At 38.5% G+C, this 26346-nt stretch overlaps 1 protein-coding gene across 1 annotated transcript in view; it reads left to right on the top strand.

Annotated features, from left to right (window-relative positions):
- The first annotated feature begins 7132 nt into the window (after positions 1-7132).
- Positions 7133-26346, top strand: part of LOC117989000 (uncharacterized) — a 62223-nt gene continuing 43009 nt past the window's right edge. The window contains exons 1-4 of the mRNA XM_069503587.1: positions 7133-7160; positions 14096-14295; positions 18634-18731; positions 20568-20702. Coding sequence (XP_069359688.1) covers positions 7157-7160; positions 14096-14295; positions 18634-18731; positions 20568-20702 — 437 coding nt within the window. The 5' untranslated portion in view covers positions 7133-7156. The remainder of the gene's footprint in view (positions 7161-14095; positions 14296-18633; positions 18732-20567; positions 20703-26346) is intronic.

Below are 26346 nucleotides of genomic sequence, written 5' to 3'. Positions count from 1 at the left end.
GGAGACCCCTGATCTAGTGATCCGGCGATGGGTTGATCATGTGTAACTTCAATACTGAATATTTTACTGGAAATCTGGAAAACTATAGACGTAGGTCTCTGACACTTTCACTAACCGAATTCCAAAAACGAGGTGGTTCTCAATTCGGCCCGTTTTTTTTCTTATGCATGTACAATTGTACACCAATTTTTTCGAGGTTTCTGGGCCGATTTGCAAAATTGTTTTAATCAACAAGGGATGTTTCCGTGGTGGTCCCATAAAAAATTCAAGAAAATTTCGTGTAGAAACAAAAGTTATTTTTTACTTTGTAGTGGTTTTGGAAGTCGGTTTTTTTATTTTCCCTTTTCAAAAGAACCTCTGCTCCGTATTTTTTCCGCAAGTGTGAAGAAGCCTTATCGATATAAACATTGCTAATCGTGAATCATCTCCGTGAGATTTTTTAAAAGTTTAATTTTACCTAAAGAAATCACCTTACCGGACGAAGGGGACACACCGCACATCCTCCGTGCTAACCCGGTGCGGGATAACGTGGTTTTTATTTTTTATTTTTTTTTATTTTTAAAAAGAATATTAGCTATGTTAAATGAATAATATTCCCCTTTCCTCTCCAACTACTTAAGCGTCAGGCTTGTGCTAGGAGTAGGTACGACAATAGTGCAACGGGCGGGGTTTGAACCGTCGACCTTTCGGTTTTCAGTCCACTCCTTTACCGGTTGAGCTATTGAGGCTCTAGAGGAGCTCTATTGAGGTTGACGTGCGGGTGTGCAGGACGTCCCCTGCCTCATAACCCGATTGCCGTATAGAGTAAAATAGGGGATTGAAATTTATGTAGCCCACGCGGACGAAGTCGCAAGCATAAGCTAGTATGTATTATGGATATAATAAGTCTAGTGCTGACGTCACTAAAAAGGCGTCCACGCTCATTAGCAATTTGCGGGACTTTTACCACAATCATCACAGCCGCGGCAAGCATCGACAAAAGGGTTTTTACGTCGACTATGAATTAGAATACGAGTACGTCACACACACGGTCGCTAAACCTACACAGTTCTACCAGAGTGAACTAGTGTGAGGGAACTCTCGGTTTGACCATGATTCGACGATATGTCAAATATGGATATGGTCATAGTTCACGACAGTTAGGGAACTTCTAACATGACGCATGACACCTGACGCAGGTAGCCATAAAGTTGGGGTGCCAGCCAGGTAACCTCCCAGTGTGCCTGGGTGCTGCTGGTCCCTTTTGAATGCGTCCGAGGGGAAGAGCAGTATTCGGGCCGGTGTACCCCGGTAACATGGCTAATAATCTCTCTTCGGGGATATTGTTGGCTATGGCTAAAGATCTGGCAGAGGGGAGGTTTCTCCGCGTGTACCTCTTCTGACTAGCAGAGGGCACAGTGGACGAGGCGAAGGATGGGACGCGGGCGACGTGCGCCAGATCGCGTTGTAGCCTGTTGGGTCACCAGGCGACACGCGCGCAGGAGCGTTGCTGGGTTGTAGCCATGTTTTAGTGGATATTCCGATCGGCTCTCGGCCGGCAAGTCCCATATACCTTCCTCCAATTGGCTGGCTAGTTGGGTAGCTGGCTGGGGGGTGCGTAAATGCTTTTCCCAGCGATAAAAAAAATTGCCATAAAGTAGCCCTATTTTTTTGGATTTTACGTCATGACATTATCGTCGATTCAGGATCAAACCGAGAGTTTGCTCACTCTAGTTCACTCTGCTGTGGTGACGTGAAATCATAGAAAAATAGCTAAATAACATTTGGCGCCTGCCAGTGACGTCGAAGCCTCTATGAGAACCACTTCCTTTTTGGAAGTCGGTTAAAATTTTAATTATTATAATAATCAAGATGTAGTTAAGTACCTATATTATGTATTATTATTAATCACTTAATTGTACGGTTACTAATGAATGAGTTTATCCTACAGGAAAATAGAAATTAAGTGCAATGTGTAGGTATGCTTGACCAAAACCATATATGTATGTATTTTATAATATTATACTTTAATGACAAAACCACAAAAAATCCAAAGTGATTAATCATATCCATAGAGAATTACTAATTCATTAATTAATTGAATCATTAGAAATTATAAGGAATACCTATAAAATGAAAAGAAAAGTTTGAATCTTGATTTCAGGAAGGTGTTGATTACATAGAATTTCAATAGGTGTATTATTATTTTTTAGTTGAGGCTAAAGATATCTACCTATATATATAAAAGGAAAAGGTGCCTGACTGACTGACTGATCTATCAACGCACAGCTCAAACTACTGGACGGATCTGGCTGAAATTTGGCATGCAGATAGCTATTATGACGTAGGCATCCGATAAGAAAGGATTTTTGAAAATTCAACTCCTAAGGGGGTGAAATAGGGGTTTGAAATTTTGTAGTCCACGCGGACGAAGTCGCGAGCATAAGCTAGTTACTAATAAAGATTTATTTAAATACTAGCTGATGCCCGCGACTTCGTACTCGTGGATTTAGGTTTTTAAAAATCCCGTGGGAACGCATAAATTTTCCGGGATGAAAAGTAGCATATGTCCTTCCCCGGGATATAAGCTAACTCTGTACCAAATTTCATCAAAATCGGTTGAACGGTTGGGCCGTGAAAAGCTAGTAGACAGACAGACAGACAGACACACTTTCGCATTTATAATATTAGTATGGATTATTATAATATGTAGGTACCTACTACACACAGGGTGTAAATTTAAAAAAATCCTATATTTTGTAAAATTTCACGCTATATTCACGCTGTGAACCTGTACTTTGGTCTTTGTGCCCTTTTGTTATGAAGCCCTCTATATACTTGTGTATGTACCTCTATACTTTATCTTTAGCACGCGCCACGGATATGGATCGATTAATTATTATCATAATCCGTTATATCGATTTTGTAACAGTTTACTGACTCATCAGAGCAAAGAAATCATTCCGTCAGGTGATAAAACACTAATAGCTACTGAGTCAAATATTATAACAAAGTATACAGTAAGTAGGTAGGTATTGGCGCCATTTTATTGATAAAGCCTGAAACACGTGTGACAGAACGGACGGAAATGTGAAAAGTTGAAAATATAAAGAATTATTGTTTGAAAACATCCATAGTACTGCGGAGCGCACGAAGGATGTGTTGTGCACTGCTCCGTGCTAAGTTGTAGAATGGCACTTTTTAGGGTTCCGTAGCCAAATGGCAAAAAACGGAACCCTTATAGATTTCGTCATGTCTGTCTGTCCGTCCGTATGTGAAGCCACTTTTTTCCGAAACTATAAGAGCTACTGTTGAAACTTGGTAAGTAGATATATTCTGTGAACCGCATAAGATTTTCACACAAAAATAGAAAAAAAACAATGAATTTTGGGGGTTTCCCATACCTACCTACTTCGAACTGAAACTCAATTTTTTTTTATTAAACCCATACTTACGTGTGTGGCATGGATAGGTCTTTAAAATTGATATTAAGGTTTCAAATGTAATTTTTTTCTAAACTGAACTTGCCCCCCCCCCCCCCCCATATTGTGGCGTGTGGAAGTCTTTACATGTCCAGCAGTGGACATCTATCGGTTGAAAATGATGAGGCTCTTTATTAAACTCTTCATACATGCCATGTAAGGTCATGCTATAGCGTGGCTGGTGGTTTTAGCCGTCATTTTGCAAGTGTCGCACGTTCAGTCTATTTAGGGCTTTATTTGCAAAAATGTATGTCGGAAATTAATGCTCAAAAGGTGATCGTCAGGTGTGTGTCATCTCTATACATGCCTTTCTGCTTATTAGTCCGCTGATAAACCGATAAGAGGTGTATCGAATGTTATTCAATCCGTAAAGACTTACTTACAGTTTTTTTATTCACACTAATATTACAGTACGCGGCAGCAAGTAATGTACATCAACCTTTAGAAGGAGATAGCAGATTTGTAGAGCGTTGTCTCTGTCGTTGAGACCGACAACACATCATATAGTTATGAGTGACAGAGACAACGCTCTACAAAGCCGAAATGTCATTCTAAAGGCCGATGTACAATACTTTCGGCCGCGTACTGTACAGGTGGTAATGAAGAAAATTAAAGACATAACTGCCCTACCAAAAAACGTAGGTACCAAAAAGTAAAAAAAAAACCACAATTCAAAATAGTAAAATTGAAAATATTTGAATTTTTCGCAAAAAAAAAATAATAGCAATAAAGGTTTTTGGTGATAATCACTCGGAATGTTGTAATAGTAGTTTATAAAACAGTTGCATAGTAAAGGTTACTAAAACACGAATAATATGGGTTCAAAAAACGCACCGCCAAGCGATTTTTTTAATAGAAGGTAATCATTTAAAATCATTAAAATCATGATAACAAATTGTCATAAGATTTTTTTTTATTTTGCTGGCTTTAAGATTGTTGTTTGTTTTCGTTGCTATTTTCCGAATGTTAAGTGGAGATAAATCCCGTCCGTATCACTACTATAAGACACACACACGATGCGCTGCGCTGCGGTGTGGTGCCCTGCGCTGCGGTGTGATGCGCTGCACTGCGCTGTGGTGTGGTGCGCTGCGGTCCGGTGCGCTGTGCGTATTTCCCAGCGATTAAAAAAATAAAAAAATACACACACATTACATTACATTAGTGTTGCTATTCTTAAAGCTGTGTTGCTACAGTAAGCTGTACTTTGACCGGTATTATTATGTAAATACAGGCTTATCAAATTTCACTTGAGTAAAGTGGGCGAATCAACTAGTATCGGTACCTATAATACCTATATTGAAATTGCCAACAAAACAATGTTGTAATGAGCAAATCCATGTCATTTAAAATACAGGTCAATGAGGTCAGCAAAGGTCCAACATCACGCGGGACTTTAATTAACTGCTTTAGCCTCTTTGAACAAATAGACCCAAGTAAATAGCATGCGACACTAAAAACATTGGTTTCTCTGCCGTATTTTATTTGATTAATCTTAATTAAACATTGACAACTGTCTTTTAATAAAATAGCTTATGCCCGCCACTCCGCGTGAACTAAGTACATAAAACCCGTACCCCATCGGTATCGGATTGATTCTACGCGGCATCGTACCGGAACGCTTAGTCGCTCGGCGTACGGTGGTAACTAGCCACCGTCGTAGCCTCCCACCAGACCAAATAAAGGACTTAAAATAGTACCTACAAATACCAAAGAAAGCATCAACGTCTATTACGATTAAAAACAAACATAGCTGATGAAATCGTTTCTCATGTTATTCGTACAGATATCGATTCTAGTATATATCTATGTAACAGGTGGTTTGATAGATCCCACCGCGAAAATTCAAATTTTAGTTAGTTTTTCGAAAATAGTAGACTTATCAAACATCGAAAGCTTATGGTAATGAGTTTTGCGGCCATAACACTTATGCATCTACATGTTTTTCCATAAAAACTTTGGTCAAAAATACTCATTTAAGTACTTCATATTTGCTCCTGAAAGATAATTTTCTGAAGTTTCCCAGATTTCACAAATATGAAGTAAATCAGTATTTTTGACCAAAATTTTTATGGAAAAACATGTGCAACGGATTGACGTGATTTTTTGCATGGGTATAGATACGAAATGGAACGACGAACGACGATAGAACCGAAAAACAACCTGGAGAGTGACATTGGCTACTTTTTATCCCGGAAAATCAAAGAGTTCCCACGGGATTTTTAAAACCTAATTCCACGCGTACGAAGTCGCGGGCACCCGCTGGTAATACATAAGGAATTGGTGGCAATTCCGTAAGAATTATATTCCGGACATGACAATGGTCAATCTTCCGGACTTTATGACAATAAACGAAGGTCGAAGGATCGGTAGCCACATTGTAATAAACAGTATTTTTAATAGCGAAGAAATAAACGCCTTTCGGTACGATAAATCTGATCATTCTGTAATCTATTTCCAGTTCGGAGATTTTTTTACCCGACTACGGCAAAACTATGTATATATGTCTATGTATACCTATATGTTGCACTGTAGTGCATCAACTACAGAGTCGATGTTGATGGATGAGATGTCAATTGATTCATTATTATGGCCCGGGTTGTAACAATAAGCTACATTTTACATGAACAAAAACAAACTGATGAACAATCTCTGAATATTTTTTTTGATATCATATCGCCACTCGAAATTATGGCAAAAAAAAGATAACAAAGACAAATCATAGAAGAGAAAATTCTGAGTTCATAAATCTAAATATACTAGGTAGGTACCTACTTACCTACAATTTTACAATAATTTATGATATCAATCAACCGAAAAACAATATTTATTTTATAAAGAGTGAAAATTTTTGCGAACAATGCCTTGATTAAGGAGACCTTATAAAATATTCACTTATAAAGCATCTTAGTAATAAAAAGCTTGTACCTACCTAATTAGCTTTAAAATGAGAAGCCAAAAGCTCGATAAGTCCAAAAATAAGCGCTATAGTAGGACTTAGTAAAGAGCCTAGTCGTGCGATATCTACTCATTTTTAGGGTTCCGTACCTCAAAAGGAAAAACGGAACCCTTATAGGATCACTTTGTTGTCTGTCTGTCTTTCTGTCTGTCTGTCAAAAAAACCTACAGGGTACTTCTCGTTGACCTAGAATCGAAAAATTTGGCAGGTAGGTAGGTCTTATAGCTGACATTAGGGGAAAAATCTGAAAACCGTGAATTTGTGGTTACATACAAATATAAAAAAAATTGTGGTCATGAACTAATAATTAGTATTTTCAATTATCAAAGTAAGAGAACTATATCAAGTGGGGTATCATATGAAAGGGCTTCACCTGTGGATTTTAAAATAGATTTTTATTTATTTTTATGAATCATAGTGTTTAATTTATCGTGCAAAATGATAAAAAAAAATGCGACTGTACTACGGAACCCTCGGTGCGCGAGGCTGACTCACACTTGGCCGGTTTTTCTTCTTTTAATTAAATAGTTTTCAATTGTACTCGTGTACAGGTCAAAACGGGGTCGTGATCTTCTTCAAATGAGAAGCGTAAACATTAAAATCAGTAAACCACCCCTAGACGTGCCTTCCATTCAGTACACGATCAACCCCCGTACAGGGAGCTCGCAGGTCTATTTACCCCGGGAACAAAGTTTTTTCGGGACCTTTCGTGAATATTGTGAAAAAGTTATCATATAAAATGGGTATGTTCATTTTATTAACAAATCGAAATATTCTGTTTTTATCTTTAAACCAAATTGGGTCACCTTGATTTCCGTTTGTGTGTAACATAGGCAATATCTCATAACATTAAAAGTTTTCATCTACTGAAATCAATAAAATTAATGACCTTGTTTGTGATTTTGAAATTATCTTATCTACTAGCTGATGCCCGCGACTTCGTCCGCGTGGAATTAAGTTTTTAAAAAAATCTGTGGGAACTCTTATACTTTCTGGGATGAAAAGCCTATGTCACTCTCCAGGTTTTTATCTATACCCATGCATAAAATCACGTCAATCCATTGCACCGTTGCGACGTAATTGAAGGACAAACCAACAAACAAACACACTTTCGCATTTATAATAAGGGTACTGATTAGTTAAATACTCGCTGATGCTGCGTGTAATGTAGATAACGAGTACATTAGATGAGAGATTTTCTGGTGGGAGGCTTCGGCCGTGGCTAGTTACCACCCTACCGGCAAAGCCGTGCCGCCAAGCGATTTAGCGTTCCGGCCGTGTAGAAACCAAAGGGTATGGGTATGGGTTTACTAAAAACTGCCATACCCCTTCCAGGTTAGCCCGCTATCATCTTAGACTGCATCATAACTTACCAACTGGTGAGATTGCAGTCAAGGGCTAACTTGTATGTGAATAAAAAAAAAACATACCACGAGATTTTTTTTTTTTTTTTTTTTTCGTAAAGCACTGTCACCAGTACTTTACTACCATTACAATCTAGCCTATGAAAGAGGCTAATAAGCAATATTATATTAACCTAAACTTATAAACGTACTTATACCTAAGAATCTGTCCATTGACTTAGCTTAGTTTATAGTTAAGATACCTTATTGGAAGACACTTTTTTTTTTTTTTTTTTTTTTTTAATAGATATAGCGAGCAAGCGAGCAGGCGGGTCACCTGATGTTAAGTGATTACCGCCGCCCATGAACATTTGCAGCACCAGAGGACCCGCCGATGCGTTGCCGGCCTTTTAGGAATTTGTTGGTCCGCCCCTTGAATAACCCCATGTTATAATCTAGTGGGAACACCGCCGATGGGAGTTGGTTCCACAGTTTGCACGTGCGTGGAAAGAAGGATCTGGCGCAGCGGACGGTCGAAGTGCACCAGACACCCAGATGGTGAGGGTGAAATTCCTTACGGTGGCGCGCGGTGCGGTTGTAGAAAAAAGAGGGTGGAATGAGGTCAAAAAGCTCTTCAGAGCACTCCCCATTATACAGGCGATAGAACACGCATAGAGAGCTAACGTCTCTGCGGTGCTCCAGGCTTTCCAACGAGGCGGTTAGTTTGGGATCGTCCACAAGTCGAACGGGCGCCTTTGGATCCGATCAAATGGAAGGAGTTGGTACTGAGGTGCTCCAGCCCAAAGGTGGGAGCAGTACTCCATGTGAGGGCGGACTTGCGCCTTATAGAGTAGGAGCCTATGCTCGGGCGCGAAGTACCGCTTTGCTCTGTTGAGCACCCCAAGCTTTTTGGAGGCTAATTTGGCCTTGCTTTCCAAATGATCGCGGAATTGAACCTCGCTCGAAATGTGGACTCCAAGGATCCCAATGCTGTTGGAAGGTGTGAGGGGAGTGCTCTGAAAGAGAAGAGGCAGTGTAAAAGGGGACTTCTTGGCGGAAAACGCGTTGTTCTTGTGTTCTTGTGTTCTTTAAATTGCACTAGCACTATGCTTTCACTTTGTTCGTGTGATCTTTGATTTGCACTAGCACTACACTTTCACTATAACTACACTAGCTCAAAAGGCTTAGTCCTCTTAAGTCTACGTATTAGGTCTGTGTTGTCGAGGAGCTGGATAGCCTCGACGTTAACATGTTCATGGAGCCTGCGTTCGTGGGATTTAGCGTGTTTGCTAATAGCTGTGTCCACGAAGCCCATTTGGAGATCGCGATGAATGTCTACATTCCTGACGTACCAGGGTGCATTGACGATACCCCTAAGCACTTTATTTTGGAATCGCTGAATTATTAGTAAATTGGTCTTTCTGGTACAGCCCCACAACTGGATACCATAAGTCCACACTGGCATTAGGACTTGTTTGTATAATAGTATCTTATTTTTAGTTGACAGTGATGAGTTTCTGCCTATGAGCCAGTACAATTTTTTGTACCGTAACTCTAGCTCTTCTTTTTTCTTCTTGACATGTGCTTTCCAGCGTAGCTTACTGTCAAGAGTCATTCCAAGATATTTTGCCGTGTTAGCATAGGGTATCTTTTGTTGGTCAATATAAATGGGATAATATTTTGGTATTTTATTAGTAAAATCAATATGGGCAGACTTGGAATCGTTAAGTCTTATTCTCCATTTTTTCGTCCATTTATGTAGTTCATTTAGAGCTATTTGAACTTTTCCCGATGCCTCCTGGTGAGTATTACCCACAGCTATGATAGCAGTATCATCGGCAAAAGTAGCGATGGTATTGTGATCGGGTTGTGGAAGATCACACGTGTACAGGAGATAAAGGACAGGTCCCAGAACGCTTCCTTGAGGTACTCCAGCTTTGATCACCTTGAGTTTGGAGTAAGCTTCCTCTTGCCTCACTCGAAATACTCTATCAGATATATATGATTCTAATATGTTTGCAAATGGTTGAGGAAGTAATACTTTAAGTTTCTGAACAAGACCTTCATGCCAGACTTTATCAAAGGCTTGTGCTACATCAAGAAATACGGTTGAACAGACTTTCTTTTCTTCTAGTGTTCTTTCAATTATATTTGTTATTCTGTGTACTTGATCGATTGTCGAGTGCTTTTCCCTGAATCCAAACTGATGGTCAGGAGGTCATACCACGAGATGAATGTGTGAAGCATTGCTTATAACACATTTTTATTGAAGACCTTACAGACTATCCGTCGGTCGCGTCGTGCTAAAAATAAAATGGATTTTCCTTTGTAATTTTTTGGCATCCAACCAAAGATTCCACAACCAGATTGATTTAGACAACCATAAGGTCCAAGGCGAACAATAATTATTATATTATGAAGAGGACTGACAATTTTTCAATTTATTAAACTGAGCTTTATTGACTTTGACATGGTTGAAATCCATACTAATATTATAAATGCGAAAGTGTGTCTGTCTGTCTGTCTGTCCTGCTAGCTTTTCACGGCCCAACAGTTCACCCGATTTTGATGAAATTTGGTACAGAGGTAGCTTGCAACCCGGGGAAGGACATAGTAGGCTACTTTTAATCCCGGAAAATTAAAGAGTTCCCACGGGATTTTAAAAAACCTAAATCCACGTGGACGAAGTCGCGGGCATCACCTAGTTTGTATTATAAAAACAAAATACGGAGAAAGACTTCAGCGCGCGATGCGTCTAAACGCGCTGAGGCTGCCACCGTTCGCCTCTATATCAAAGGGAATAAAGCTTACTTTGAATTGTTATTTCCAAAAAATCGCTGCGCCACGACTCTATCTCTACTCTACAGGTGGCAGTTGCAAATTAATATAATCAATCTATCTGTAACCTGTCGATAAGTTGCTTAACAACGCAACGTTGTTATTTGTCAAAAAGACCATACAATTCTTGACAAATAACAACGTCGCTGAGTAACTTATCGACAAATTAGGTACCTACAGAATAGGTTGATTATTTATTACTAGCTGATGCCCGTGACTTCGTACGCGTGGATTTTAAAAAATCCCGTGGAAACTCTTTGAATTCCCAGAATAAAAGGTAGCCTATCTCACTCTCCAGATCTTTAACTATACCCATGCAAAAAATCACGTCTATCCGTTGCTCCGTTGTGACGTGATATAAGGAAAAACCAACAAACAAACAAACACACTTTCGCATTTACAATAAGGGTACTGATTTTGAACCGTAAGCCATCGTAGCTTAGATAATAATTAATAACATTGATTAAATATTTAAAATTATTTGGATGTTTATCTATACTTAAACTAATATTATAAAGAGGTAATGTCGTTAAGTTTGTTTGTAGGGGGTAATCTCTAGAACTACTGAACTGATTTTGAAAATTCTTTCACCAATAGAAAGCTACATAATTCCTGAGTGACATAGGCTATATTATATACACGTGGGCGAAGCCGCGGGGATCAGCTAGTATATTATATAGGTAATATTATCACACGAGTAGATATATAGACCAGAGGGGAAGCTTCATACTAGCGGCTGGCTGTAGGTTCACTCACTCTAGCGCAGCTCACGCACACCACGACGTGTCACGGACGCTCCGTTTGCCGCCAAACTGGGCGCACGGAGCGTCCGTGGCACGTCGTGGTGTGCGTGAGTTAGTGTGAAGCTTCCCCTCTGGTCTATAATATCTACTCGTGTGATATTATGCTGATCAAAATGCAAATACCTAAGTTTTTCTCAAAAAGTTGTGCTGTTTATGTTACCAGAGGTTTTCCCAATTTTAAACATAACTTTTAAATATAATTATTCAAGCATAATATTATTATAATTACCTGAACGCAATTATGCTTCACTCGCCGTGTTTTCGTCCGTTCATCAGCTTGTCCGTCTTTCTGTTGGTTACCTTTTCACGGCCAATCCGTTGTAACTAATTTGACAAAAGTTCGTACAGAAATAATTTATATCCCGCAGACATATACAATGACAAAAGACATTTTAAGCCCGCAATATTAAAGAATTCTTGCGAATTGGATTTAGGTTTTTATAAGAGTTCGAATTTTTAGAAAAACCTAAATCCACGCGAAAAATGGTGGGTGTTTTCGGTAGTTAGGTACATAGGTACCTATACCTAGGAGAAAATCATCAACAAATATTAGATAGACATGTTCTTCTTCTTCACTCTGGGCTGGTTTCCGCACTTAAACGTTTTCGTCTGTTGTGCGTAGATAGGCATGTTGTCATGAATGTCGGAAATGTTGGAAATGTCGGAAATGTTAAATCACAGACATGAGCATGTATATCGCTGGGAACATTCTACCTATCCCAAGATAAATAATGAAAGGGGTGCCTACCGCACTCTTTATAGCCAAGCCAGCAAGCTCAGCAAGGTCTCAGGGTCTGGGATTATTGCGCGATACGCACGTACCTACTAAGCAAAATATAGACAGACTTATAAGAATAGAATAGAATATGTTTTATTCAAGTAAACATTTTACAAGTGCTTTTGAATCGTCAAAAATTCGTATAAAAAATTATTATACTTAACTAATATTATAAATGTGAAAGTGTGTCTGTCTGTCTGTCTGCTAGCTTTTCACGGCCCATCCGTTCAGCCGATAGCTTGCATCCCGGGGAAGGACATCGACGGCTACTGTTTATCCAGAAAAATCAAAGATTTCCCACGGGATTTCTCAAAAACCTCAATCCACGCGGGCGAAGCCGCAGGCATAGTCTAGTACTTAATAGTTTTTTGTAAATTTCTATTTACCCTGTTGTATATATTTTGCTACTTGCTATTCGTCAAATCACTGGTTTCATCTCAACTACGCACAAAGTTATGAATATTAATATCCGAGTTTCACAATTTATTCACTGTTCGATTGGTTTTTTTATCTCTATAGTAGACACTAATATATATATATATATATATAACTAGCTCATGCTCGCGACTTCGTCCACGGGGACTACACAAATTTCAAACCCCTATTTAACCCCTTAGGGGTTAAATTTTCAAAAATGCTTTTTTAGCGATGGCTACGTCATAATAGCTATCTGCATGTCAAATTTCAGCCCGATCCGTTCAGTAGTTTGAGCTGTGCAGCGTTGATAGATCAGTCAATCAGTCAGTCACCTTTTCCTTTTATATATTTAGATATATACTATCCCGGAAAACCAAAGAGTTCCCACGGGATTTTTAGAGGCCTTTTAACCGATTTTAACAATTACAATAAGAAACAATTAATACATGAGATTACATCTCGGGGACTGATATCAAAAAATTCTTACAGGATTTTTTGAAAACCTAAATGTACGCAGACAAAGGCACGGGCATCATAGAGTAAATAACAATTTAAGAATGAAATGAGGCAATGTTTGCTCTAGAAAATAGGCAATTTTGTCTTTGGTAGCTGTATGCTTATATTTAGCCCGTTTAGTGGAATACAGCCTTAATGGTTTTTCATGTTAATAGGCAAGCTTAGCGTTGCGTATTATTTAAGCAGAGGGTTTGATTATTACATACCCTCCGCTTGTATTTACATACGCAAACATTTGATGTAATGACCTCCCAAGTTCAAGTAGTAGGAGTAGGTATTACGCCGGCTCCACACGTTGGCCCCAACGCTGGCCCCAACACTGTTCGCCCAACGTGTGGATCGGGAAATTAGCATTGGCCCCCACGTTGACGAACTTTGTTTATGTAGATTTAGCTCTTTTTTTTAAATTCAATGGGAATTCTTGGATTTTGTGGGACAAAAAGTAGCTTATGTCCCCCTCCTTGGGACGCAGGTAGGGTTGCCAGGCGTCCTGATAAAGCCGGGCTTTATGATTGCGTGTCCGGCCAAAATAAACGGTGTCCGGCTTGTCCGGCTTTTGTTAGGCTTTTTACATTTCGCAAACGAACGTGGCCGAGCGCAGGCGGCAGTGCCGCCTGACAACAAGATTTTTGCCAATAATAAAAACAGCTAGATTTTACATACAATTTGTTTGTCGTACCTATTAATACTAAGACACAAAATCCTCAATAATGTAGGGTGTCCGGCCTTTCTATCCAAATTTCCGGCCAAACTGGCTGGTCTGTCCGGTTATTAGGTTTGGCGACCTAGACGCAGGCTATCTTTGTACCGAATTTCATCAAAATCAGTTAAACGGATAAGCCGTGAAAAGCTAGGAGACGACCGGTAGATATACTTTCGTATTTGTAATATTAGTATGGATTATTACCACATTGAAAACCAGTGATTCTATCACTGGTTTGGAATACAGATTTTCAATTCTCAAGTATACTTTTTATCCCCAGCCTCCCCCACACAAGTGAAGTCAGAAGACAAAAGCAGCTGTCGGTCCAGGTTTCGCCACTGGTGCCGCAGTCGTCGCTGCCAGCTGTGGAGGCTGCTCCTCCTGCCCTTCATCCCGATCCTGGCTCTCATCGTGCAGACCACCTTCTCCTTGAGGAACAGCCTCACTAATGGCGTGGAGGTTGCAGATGTTGAGGAGCAGGTATGATTAAATTAGCAGACGTAGGTAAATCTTTTTTGTGTGTTAGCACAGAATACTTACATTAGAATAGAATAGAATAGAAATTCAAATAAACTTTTATAAGTTACAACTTTGTAGTTTGTTTGTAGGTACGCCACAGGTCAAGATGGCAATCCCTAGGTATCCTGGTAGGTAATGTTAGAAACTAGATGATTCTCGCGACTTCGTCCGCGTGTATTTAGGGTTTTTAAATCCTATGGGAATTCTTTGATTTTCTGGGATAAATATGTCCTGACCTGTAAATTAACTCTGTACCAAATGTCATCAAAATAAATCAAACTGTCGGGCCGTGAAAAGCTAGCAGGCAGACAGACAGACTGACAAACTTTTGCATTTAAAATATTAGTATAAAGGATGGATGTTACGATCAAGGAGCGGAATAAATGCACACCGTGCCTTATCTGAAATAAACCGGTCAAGGACGTGGTGGGCCACGCGCAGTGTAGGGTTCCGTAGTCATACTTCATAACCTGTGAACCCTACTTAGCCATGATACTGTTGTCCTTTAAAATTGATTATTATATATATCCTACTACTGCTGTGAATTTTTCCACGTTCCTATATACTACGATTTGGCTGATAAAGGGGGAGAGGACACTTGACTCTAATAAAAATTAGCACTTTAAAACATCATATTTTACAAACGGATCTAAAAATCAAAATAATGATGTTCCCACACCCACAGTATTTTTAAAAGACGTATTCAACAATACCCCACACTATGGGATATAGACGAGAAAAAAAACATAATTCACATAATTCATCCCCACTTTACATGTGGGGATGAATTATTAGCTATCCTACAAGGTAGATAGGTAGCTACCCTAAAAAAAATATTTATCACAATTTTATTTCACCACTTTGTAGGCGTGATTAATATTTATACCCATGGTAAATTACAGATTTCTAGCACTAACCGACGGACGGACGTGGCGAAACTATAAGGGTTCCTTGTTTACTACGGAACCCTAAAACTTATAGAGCTTTCGCCTCGTTCAATTGCCGCGAGATGCAATATCTGGCAGCCGTACAATCTATATTGCATGCTAGCACACTTTAAACTATTCAAGCCTGAGGTTACATTTACTTATTCACCTGAGCTTGGAAAATTCGATACGTTATTTTCACGGAATTTTCCCATGATGCCCACGCCTCATCTCGTACATAGTTTTAGATTCTTAAAAATCCCGTAGGAAATCATTAATTTCCTGGGATAAAAGTAGTCTATGTAACTTTCCAGGTCACTAACTGTATCCACGCAAAAAATCACGTCAATCCGTTGCTCTGTTGCGTCGTGATTGAAAGACAAACCAAACCAACATACTTGCTACACTAAATGATGACCGCAGTTGTCTTAGGTTCTTTAATTCTAAGAAGAGAGTATTATTTAACGTAAGAATTATATTGTAACGTTTCTGAATAGAAAGTAGCTTATGTCACTCTCTAGGTCTCTAATTATATCCATGCCAAAAAATCACATTGATCCGTTGCACCGGTATTAAAGGACAAACCAACAAAAAATCATATTATCGCAATAATATTAAGTAAATACTTTTCAGGTTTGTTCATTAGCATCATTGAGCTATAAATAATCTCTGATTTAGCTGTATCCATGTGACTTAATTCTTAGAAATTTACACGTAGGTAATATTCCTTCCAATACATGTCCAATACCTAAACCTCACCATATTTTCCACTGTCATGGCCGCCGCCTCAATAAAATTGTAATTATTTGCTGTCAAGCTCTCGTGCCATCGATGCGACGTGGCACAGATTAATGATGTAACAGAGTCATGAATTTTTCGACTTTCAAAGCTGCCTAAATTTGCAGATGCACGAGACTCTTTTTTCAATATCACTTGTCTGGCCGACAACATAATATATTATTATAAGGTCTGTCATATAGATTTGACTTTATTAAATAGTTTTCTGAGGTGGTAATAGCCTTGTGGTAAAAAGTCGTAACCTATTCATGGGGTCGTGGGTGTGATCTTGGGCACGTACCTCTAACTTTCGGAGTAGAATTAATTATTAAAGATAATAGTTTAAAAAATCATATTTTTTTTTAACTTTTAACATAATTAACTATTAACGTCACGCTGCAACGGAAAGCGATTAATGCCGTCACAATGCGTAAGCGTTCACTTTACACTATTCTAGCCTGACAAGGCTGGAAAGCGATTAATCCGTCACAATGCGTAAACAACGAATTTTTTTCTATTTTTAAACAACAAGAATTCCAGCGGAAATTATTCTATTTTTATGTTAAATAGTTGAAAAATATTTGTCGTTTACGGATTGTGACGTCATTATTCGCTTTCCGTACAGCGCGCAAATTAATGATTAATTATGTAAAAAATATATAAAAATCATGACTTTTTAAAATTATTCTCTTTAATAATGAATTCTAGCCCCATAAACTACCGCTAAAGGTATCTATACAAAAAATCACATCATTATATTACATAATACACATTTTATAATAAAATCTTATACTATCAATGTAGTACTCTGTAAATCGAATCATCTGTCTTAGAACATAGCTGATGTCCAAGAATTCCAATCAATTTTATCGCTCCAAAGGGTCCAAAGCCTCTGGCGACCGTATTAATCTGTATTTGCCTCTCTCTGATCCATCTTTATGAAGTTTTCTCATAAAAATTTAAAAGCTTTTAAGAAGAAAGTTAATATTAATACTTCATAGATTTTAGCTTAATCAATTTTTATGGTTCCTTACCTAAAAAGGAAAAAAGGAACCCTTACAGAATCAATTTGTTGTCTCTCTGTCTGATGTTGATAACTAGGTAGTCAAATCAGTAACTTTTTATCAAACGTCAAAACGTGCGCTTAGCAGCTAAGCTCGCAGCTTCTATGAAATACTGGTGATATGAAGTAAAGACAGTTGTGCATATACATCAACTGGTATGTGACATCACAATCATTTGACGTGATTTTTAGTTTAATCTATAATTTAAAATGGCTATCACACATAAAAGTAACAAAGGACGTGGATTTTAGGTATTTTGGAAGACTATTTAATATTTTTGACATTGCTCGTGTAAGCGCACCAATTCTTGTAGGTACATCAGTCAAACTGAAGCCATTACGCGTGTATTGCACGCTTTATTACCATGACATCTCTGTGCGCTTAGTACGAGATTTTATGTCTCACCAACGTTGATAGTATTCGAGTGTCGAAAACCTTCCGCATTATAGTAAACTGGATCTTAACGGCCTTGTTTTAAAGCTCAAGTTTGTCTACACATCTACAGCCAGCGCTCCAAGCGGAAACGTTGCGAAATTAAAATCAGATGCATTCAATTTTTGACTTCAATTCAAGGCTATTTAGGTCCATTTTACTTTGACGGTATTGTGTTTCGACTCTCGAATTCTAGCAACGTTTGGTGAGACGTAAAATTTTATACTAAGCGTACTGAGTGGGACCATTCACCATATAGCCTAGATAAGACACCCATTATACAGATACGTTATCCTAACGACGCAATATCAAACATAGTAGCTTTGACCCCTTCGGTAGCTCGATGCGGTTGCACAGAGGTCGTCCTTTGCCCTTCATGTCTTGCCTTTGTATTATGCCGTCGAACGTGACATTTAATTAATTACCTCAATAGCTCAACAGTTTTAAAGGAGCAGACTGAAATCCGAAAGGTCACCGGTTCAAACCCCATCCATTGACCATTGTCGTACCTACTCCTAGCACAAGCTTTAAGCTTAGTTGGAGGGGAAAGGGGAATATTAGTTATCATGATGAACTTGACTACTAATCTTTAAAAAAATATCAAACAGAGTAGCTTAGACCCCTTCGGTAACTCGATACAGTTGTACAGAGGTCGTCCTTTGCCCTTCATGTCTCGACTTTGTCTTATGCCGCCGAACCTGATATTTAATTAATTATACTTATTTATGAGCGCATTTAATCAAATAGGTAAACTTATTTATGACTAGATGATGCCCACGACTTCGTCCGCGTGGATTTTAGTTTTTGAAAATCCCGTGGGAACTCTTTGATTCTCCGTGTTAAGGAGTAGCCTATGTCCTTTCCCGGGATGCAAGCTATCTTCGTACCAAATTTCATCAAAATAGGTTAAACGTATGGGCCGTGAAAAACTAGCAGACAGACAGACACACTTTCGCATTTACCTATAATATTAGTATGGATTTTATACTAGCGATCTCTCCCCAGCTTCGCATGGGTAATTATACAATAGGTAGGTACATAGTAACCATCTAGGCTATCACAGCTTATGTTTACTTTGCTAAACTATAATTTTGTTCCAGGTCAGCCGAGCTACCGAACTGGGCAAGCTGGTCACACGGCTACAGCAAGAGAGATCTGAAGTGGCTTTCTTCATATTTACGAACGGGAGCACTCTGAGGTAGGTATGTTCCAGGTCAGCCGAGCTACCGAACTGGGCAAGCTGGTCACACGGATACAGCAAGAGAGATCTGAAGTGGCTTTCTTCATATTTACGAACGGGAGCACTCTGAGGTAGGTATGTTCCAGGTCAGCCGAGCTACCGAACTGGGCAAGCTGGTCACACGGCTACAGCAAGAGAGATCTGAAGTGGCTTTCTTCATATTTACGAACGGGAGCACTCTGAGTTAGGTATGTTCCAGGTCAGCCGAGCTACCGAACTGGGCAAGCTGGTCACACGGCTACAGCAAGAGAGATCTGAAGTGGCTTTCTTCATATTTACAAACGGTTTTTTTGTTGGTTTGTTCTTCAATCGCGGGCATCAGCTAGTTTACATATAACTAACTAATCGTCAAACGGAACCCACAAAACACTTTTGATTTGCACCTGATTAGTCTTTAGGAACAAATATTATAATAGTGTAAAAGTGCAGCCATGCATGAATATATGTAACTGCACTAGAGAGAGAAAAGTAATCAAGATAAGTGGCAGAGACTCGCATAAGTATGGATATATCTCATGTATAATACGAAAAACTTGGAGGAAAACTAGGACGATAAACAGATACAGGGCGATTGCTTATGGAAAGAAGTTATTGATAAGTGATAACTACAATAATCTGTATTTCCTCATATTTTCCTATTCTTAAGGTTGCCTGGTAGAGCTCGCTAATTAGCGATAAGGCCGCCTTTTGTATCTTCCTTCTGTCTGTGTTTTTTTTTTGTTCTTTTATGTAATCCTTCTTGTGGTGGTACAAATAAAGAGTATAATAATAATAATACAAGCTTGCTGTTAGGTACGTAGAAATTTTTACGTTAGGATTTTAGAAATCCCGTGGGAACTCTTTGATTTTTCGGAATAAAAAGTAGCCTATGTCCCTCTCCAGGTCTTAAACTATACCCATGCAAAAAATCACGTCGATCCGTTGCTCCGTTGCGATGTGATTGAAGGACAAACCAACAAACAAACACACTTTCACATTTATAATAGGGGTAGTGATTTGCACTCAAATGTAAACGTATTTCGATAGGGTAATGCCGGTAGGGTGGTAACTAGCCACTGCCGAAGCCTCCAAACCAGACCTGACTAGAGGAAATTTAGAAATTATAAAATTCCAAATTTCTCCTGCCGGGAAGCTAACTCGGGACCTCCCACTAATAAGACCATAACGCTAACCACTGCACCAGGGAAGTCTAAGATCGCCAAAGATAGCCTTTCTCTCTGGAATGCCTATGCAAAGGAGTGGACTCAAAAGTCATACAAGCTGATTTGTTGTATTTGGCTGAATTTTTTCTTGAATTTCTTCTGCCCGACTTATGGCCAATCCCAAACTAACCAGCTCGTTGGAAAGCCTGGAGCACCGCAGAGACGTAAGCTCCCTTTGCGTATTCTATCGCCTCATCATCAGCATCACGCTGAGTTGGGACCATTTTTTTGGGGTTGTACCACGCAACAATGACATAGTTTTGTATTACGGCGCTTCCTCTGCTTGAGGCCTTTTGCTCAAGTATTACAAAAAAATTACAAATTTTCTTTTTTTTTTCTTTTCTTTTTTTTCTTTTCTTCCCTTTTCTTTTCTTTCCTTTCATTTCCTTTTCTTTTCTTTAATTTATTTATAACTGGGAGGTTCTGAGGAGTTGTTTGATCTTAATCCACCCTTCTTTTTCTACAACCGCACCGCATGTCACCGTAAACTATTTCACCCTTACCACCTACGTGCCTGGTGCACTTCAACCACCCCTTAAGCCAGATCTTTTTTCCACGTCTGCCCAAACTAAAGCTACTTTATGAAATCCAGGTCAAATCTAACGCAGCGGTTCGCCGGCACGGATAGCGCGGTCCAGCAGATGGGCGAGCTGCCACTGCTGGTCTTTAGGAACCGCGTCCAACCAGTGGATGGACCGGCATTCCTTAAGGAGCTTTACGACCTCAGGTACAGTATGATTAAAATCCTACTTCTTCCCCTTTGCGTCGTATAGGTTCCTCACTAGTTTATGCTCGCGACTTCCTCCGCCTCGACTACACAAATTTCAAACCCTTATTTTGTCCCTTAGGGGTTAAATTTAAATAGCTATCTGCATGCCAAGCAGCTTGATCCGTCCAGTTGTTTGAGCTATGATAGATCAGTCATTCAGTTTTTCCTTTTATATATCTAGACTAGCTTATGCTCGCAACTTCGTCCGCGTGGACTGCACTAAATGCCTTCAGGTGTTGAATTTCCAAAAATTCCTTCTTAGCGGATGCCTACGTCATAATAGCTATCAGCTTGATCCGTCCAGTGGATTGAGCCGTGCGTTGATAGATCAGTCAGTCAGTCAGCTTTTCCTTTAATATATTTCTTCGACTTCATCCCGCGACCTCATCCGCGACTTCATCCGCGTGGATTACATAAATTTCAAACCCCTATTTTACCCCCTTAGGGGTTGAATTTTCGAAAATCCTTTCTTAGCGGATGCCTACGTCATAATAGCTATCTGCATACCAAATTTTAAGCTCAATCCGTCAAGTGGATTAAGTTGTGAGTTGATAGATCAGTCAGTCAGTCAGTCAGTCACCTTTTCCTTTTATATATATAGATAAAGGCGTGGTTGAGATTCTCTGTAAATAACGAAGAAAACAGCATTACAGCCTTTACATCAGGTAACCCGTAACAGGTATGGGCCTTTAATACTCGTTACAGGTTTGGTGTTTAGAAATAGACAATAATAAAATATAAATCATGAATGTTTTCTTTACGCACATAATAACACCAGCTTCTGCCCGCGGCTGTGCCCGCGTGGCCTACAGGAAACAAATGGCATTTTTTTTCATAAACAAACATTATAACATCGGAACACGCACTCTGAACAGCACCGAATAACACATATAACCCTCCAACCCCCATTTCACTCCTTTAAGGGGGGTTGGGTTATTGGGGGGGATTTTCTCATATTCATTTCTTAGCTGACACCTAACCTCAAGAAAAAACCCACTTTCCAAATTTCAAGTCAATTATAATATCAATAATTAAAACTTTCCCATACAAACTTACATCCCCTATTTTACCACCCTTGTGGGCGAATTTTCCAAAAATCCTGAAACACGTATTTCTTCATTTGTGACCGAAAACCCAAATACCAATTTTCATGCAAATAACTTGACAAATGACGGACTTTAATACAAACTTCCATCCCCCATTTAACCCACTTAGGGGTGGAATTTCGAAAAATCCTTTCTTAGTGGATACCTACTCTTTACAAAGAATAAACCCTCCAAATTTCATGTCTTTAGGACCAGCGGTTTAGGCTGTGCGTTGATATCTTCGTCAGTCAATCAGTCAGTCAGTCAGGACTTTGAATTTTATATATATAGTTAATGGAGACAAACAGGCAATAATTGGAGTCATTCACACCACTACTGCGGCTATTTAGCCAATGAGATCCGCCTGTACATATACTTCGATTGGAAAAGCTGTGAAAAATACAAGTTTTCTTGATTACATCAATAAATCAGGGTAAAGCTCAAGCAAAAGTTGAATACACGGTCCCAAATTTCACGTAAAAACATTAGTATCTGTTTTATTAAAAATGCAAATGTGACATGTTTTTTATTACAAAACATAAAAAAGAGTTTCACAGCGAACCTACATACGATATTTTTTTAATAGAGCTGGTTTATGAGAAACGTAAAAAACGATCACATGTAACCCATGTAAGTACATAAAACGCTAGCGAACCGCCCTGACTTCGCATAGGTAGCTTATTATACTTATACTCTATTTTTTTGAAATAAAATACAGTCTATATCACTCAAGAATAATGTAGTTTTCTACTGGTGAAAGAATTTTCAAAATCGGTTCCATAGTTCCAGAGATTACCCCCTACAAACAAATTTACAAACTTTACCTCGTTATAATATTAGTATCCTAATTAGTATAGAAGTATAGATAGTATAGATTAAGAAAATACTTTTCAAGTCCGAGTACAACAATCTAAAACCGATTTGTGCTATCTTTTTTTTAGGGAAAATTATGAAAAGGACAGCAATACATTTCGACCTGTCATTAGTGTGTACAACAGTAGGGCGATTGTCTAAAACCTGCATCAATCATTATTACAATCTCAATTGTTCTGATTAGCTGAATTTGTGCGATTCTTGTTGCAACAATGCATTGTGGCCAATAGTGAGCGAGCATTAACCAATCAGAGATAATTGCGATCGTGACATTGTAGCTGTCAAACAACCGCGGTAGGGCCACAGAATTAGCCACATTGTCAAAATCAGTCCTTTAGCGTTTAGAACGCTGTTTAGTATCTATATTCTATCAACGCACAGCTCAAACTGCTGTACGGATCGGGCTAAAATTTGGCAATCAGATAACTATTATGACGTAGACATTTGCTACGAAAGGATTTTTGAAAAGTCATCCCCTAAGGGGGTAAACTAGGGGTTTAAAATTTATCTAGTCCACGCTAACGAATTCGCGGGCATAAGCTAGTTAACTTCTAGTTAAATTAATATTCAGTAGATATTAGACCGTAACGGCGGTTATGCACTCATCCGATCCGAGTCCGTGAAAATACGTTCCTTTTTGTTTTGTATGGTAGCTTATGACATATAATATGTCATAAGTAGATATTTTTATATCCGTATTTTCACGGATTCGGATCGGATGAGTGCGTGATCGCTGTAAGACTTTTTAATAAGAAAACAAAGCTGTGTCGGTAATTATCTACTAAAAATCACGACGTTTGCACGTTTTTTTAATTATAAAAATGTACACTAAGGCATCTAATTAAAATCAACTCTAGTCGCGTTAGTTAAAAGAATATTGACCCGTGTGTACCCACCAAACCCTGTAAAGATTAGCCAGGGAAAACTACACTGAAGCTAAACTAAGATTAATTACACCAAGTACTACTTTGTTTGCATCTGAAAGAAATTGAAAGTTATTGCTCTTGGAAGAGATTATGTTAAGCTTCGTCGATTTAAATAAACTTGTAAGTCCTACACACTTATACCTGTGTTAGTAGATAGTAGATACTCGAGATTTTTTTCGCGTTATTAACTTCCATAGAGTAAATTTTCAAGTGAAAAACCGGCCAAGTACGAGTCAGGCTCGCATAACGAAGGTGCCGTACTCCAGTCGTATTTTTTCGACATTTTGCAGTATAACTCAAAAACTATGATGAATAAAAATAAATAAAAATCTGTTTTAGAATGCACAGGTGAAGCCCTTTCATATGATACCCCTCTTGATCTTACTTCGAAAATTGAAAATACTAATTATTAGTTTATGACCATAATTTAATTTTTTTTGTGTGATGTAACCACAAATTTTCAGATTTTTCCCCTAATATCAGCTATAAGACCCACCTACCTGCCAAATTTCATTATTCTAGGTCAACGGGAAGTGCCCTCTAGGTTTCTTGACATAGAGACGGACAGACAGACAGACAGACAACAAAGTGATCCTATAAGGGTTCCGTTTTTCCTTTTAAGGTACGGAACCCTAAAAACCTGCCAAGGTAGGGTTTCATAGCCATGCTAATTGCTAGTGTTGTTCTTTCTTAAAGGGGGATAAAACTATTCTTTATAATCTTCTTATCTTAGCGGGATAGAACTACCCCTTTGATGTTTTTATTTGTCGATATTTCAACCTAATTGCACGGGTCGTGGTCACGACGGGACTGTGGTGCTACGAGAGATGAAGTTAGAGCTGTCATGGGCAGTACGACCCGTGCAATTGGGTTGAAATATCGACAAATAAAAACATCAAATTAATCGTGGTATGTACCCTACATTGAAATATGTCGTATAGATTTTTATCTATTCTTATATTAGCCATAGGTACACCATTAATATACCTAGTGCAGTGTGCCTTTAATGCATCACTGTCTCAGTTAATCCATCAAACTGTCCTACTTACTTTTAAACAAACTTTCCATACTTTAGTAAATTTCAAAGATTAAATTAAGTAATAATATGATGTATAGGTAGTATTTTCCATTAAATAATGAACAATTTGTCATCCGTAGTAATTGATTACAATTTAATTATGATAATGACTTCATTTGATCAATCTAAATTATTGTTCGATTAAAAGTTAGGTAAGTACCTACATAATAATTTGTTATCATCATTATCATCCAATCGCTGGCCCATTACTGACCACAGGTCTCACTTCTCTGAAGGGTTTTGCCCATAGTCTTATCGTTATCTTTTACTTTTATATTCAGACTAGCTTATGCTCGCGACTTCGTCCGCGTGGACTTTTGATTTCAACCTTTTCAACCCCTATTTTTAACCCCTATTTACTCACTTAGAGGTTGAATTTTCAAAAATCCCTTCTTAGCTAATAAAGCTAAAAAAGTCATAATAGCTACTTGCATGCCAAATTTCAACCCAGTCGCCCGCTGAGTACTCTGAGCTTTCTTATGAGGGCCATAGTTTTCCCGTAAAAATAACTAGTTTTAAAATTACACGTGTTTAAAGATTTGCATGTTTAAATTTTTGAGAACGTACCTATCTACGAAATTTCGTATAGTTTCGTATAGATTGGTTAGTATTCAAATGAGAGCCAATCTACGTTTGTTTGCAGCACACTACAAATGCAACCCTCTTAATTTCATATCATACAAATGGGTACCACTGGGCACTGTCATATTTCTATGAACACGCTTATGGAATTTTTCTAATAACCCTTTGTCGGATAATGATCGGGCGCGGCCACGCAATGTTTGTATGGTCATTAGTACTCCACACCACTCGACACGGTGGTATTTAATGAGGTTTCCAATTTAATTCCGTTTTCCATCTACGTTTTAATCCCTGGCCCTTTTTAGTCCAAAAATTAAACTTTTACCATTATTATTATGTATTTTATACTCTCACGTATAAAAGCCAAAAAGAAATAAAATAAGAGTACATACACTTCATACATAAAAGTAAATAAACTTTCATACACGCTGCATAAATACAATATTTAGAATAGAATAGAATAGAAAGTTTTTTTATTCATGTAAACTTTTTACAAGTACTTATGAATAGTCAGGTAGTTTTAATTTACCACTGGTTCGGAATGCCGTTCCTACCGAGAAGAACCAGCAAGAAACTCGGCCGAACCAACAAGAAATTTGTACCGGACGGAGGCAATTAAGACCAAACGGTCGTGACTCAGTCGTTTCTTAAGTAAGTGGGTATTGTGACTCTGATTTGAAAAAATAAACCGGTCAAGTGCGAGTCAGACTCGCGCACTGAGGGTTCCGTACTACAATCATATTTTATCGACATTTTGCACGATAAATCAAATACTATTATGCCTAAAAATAAATAAAAATCTGTTTTAGAATGCACAAGTAAAGCCTTTTCATATGATACCCCACTTGGTATAGTAATCTTACTTTGAAAGTTGAAAATAGCAATATTTGTTCATAAACACATTTTAATTTTTTCTTGTGATGTAACCACAAATTCACGGTTTTCAGATTTTTCCCCTCATGTCTGCTATAAGAGCTACCTTTCTGCCAAATTTCATGATTCTAGGTCAACGGGAAGTACCCTATAGGTTTCTTGATTGACAGACATACAGACACACA

This window comes from Maniola hyperantus, chromosome 15, assembly GCF_902806685.2.
Source record: "Maniola hyperantus chromosome 15, iAphHyp1.2, whole genome shotgun sequence".
Lineage (NCBI taxonomy): Eukaryota > Metazoa > Arthropoda > Insecta > Lepidoptera > Nymphalidae > Maniola > Maniola hyperantus.
Note: the sequence above shows the minus strand (reverse complement) of the source record. Positions and strands in the feature narration are given on the sequence as shown.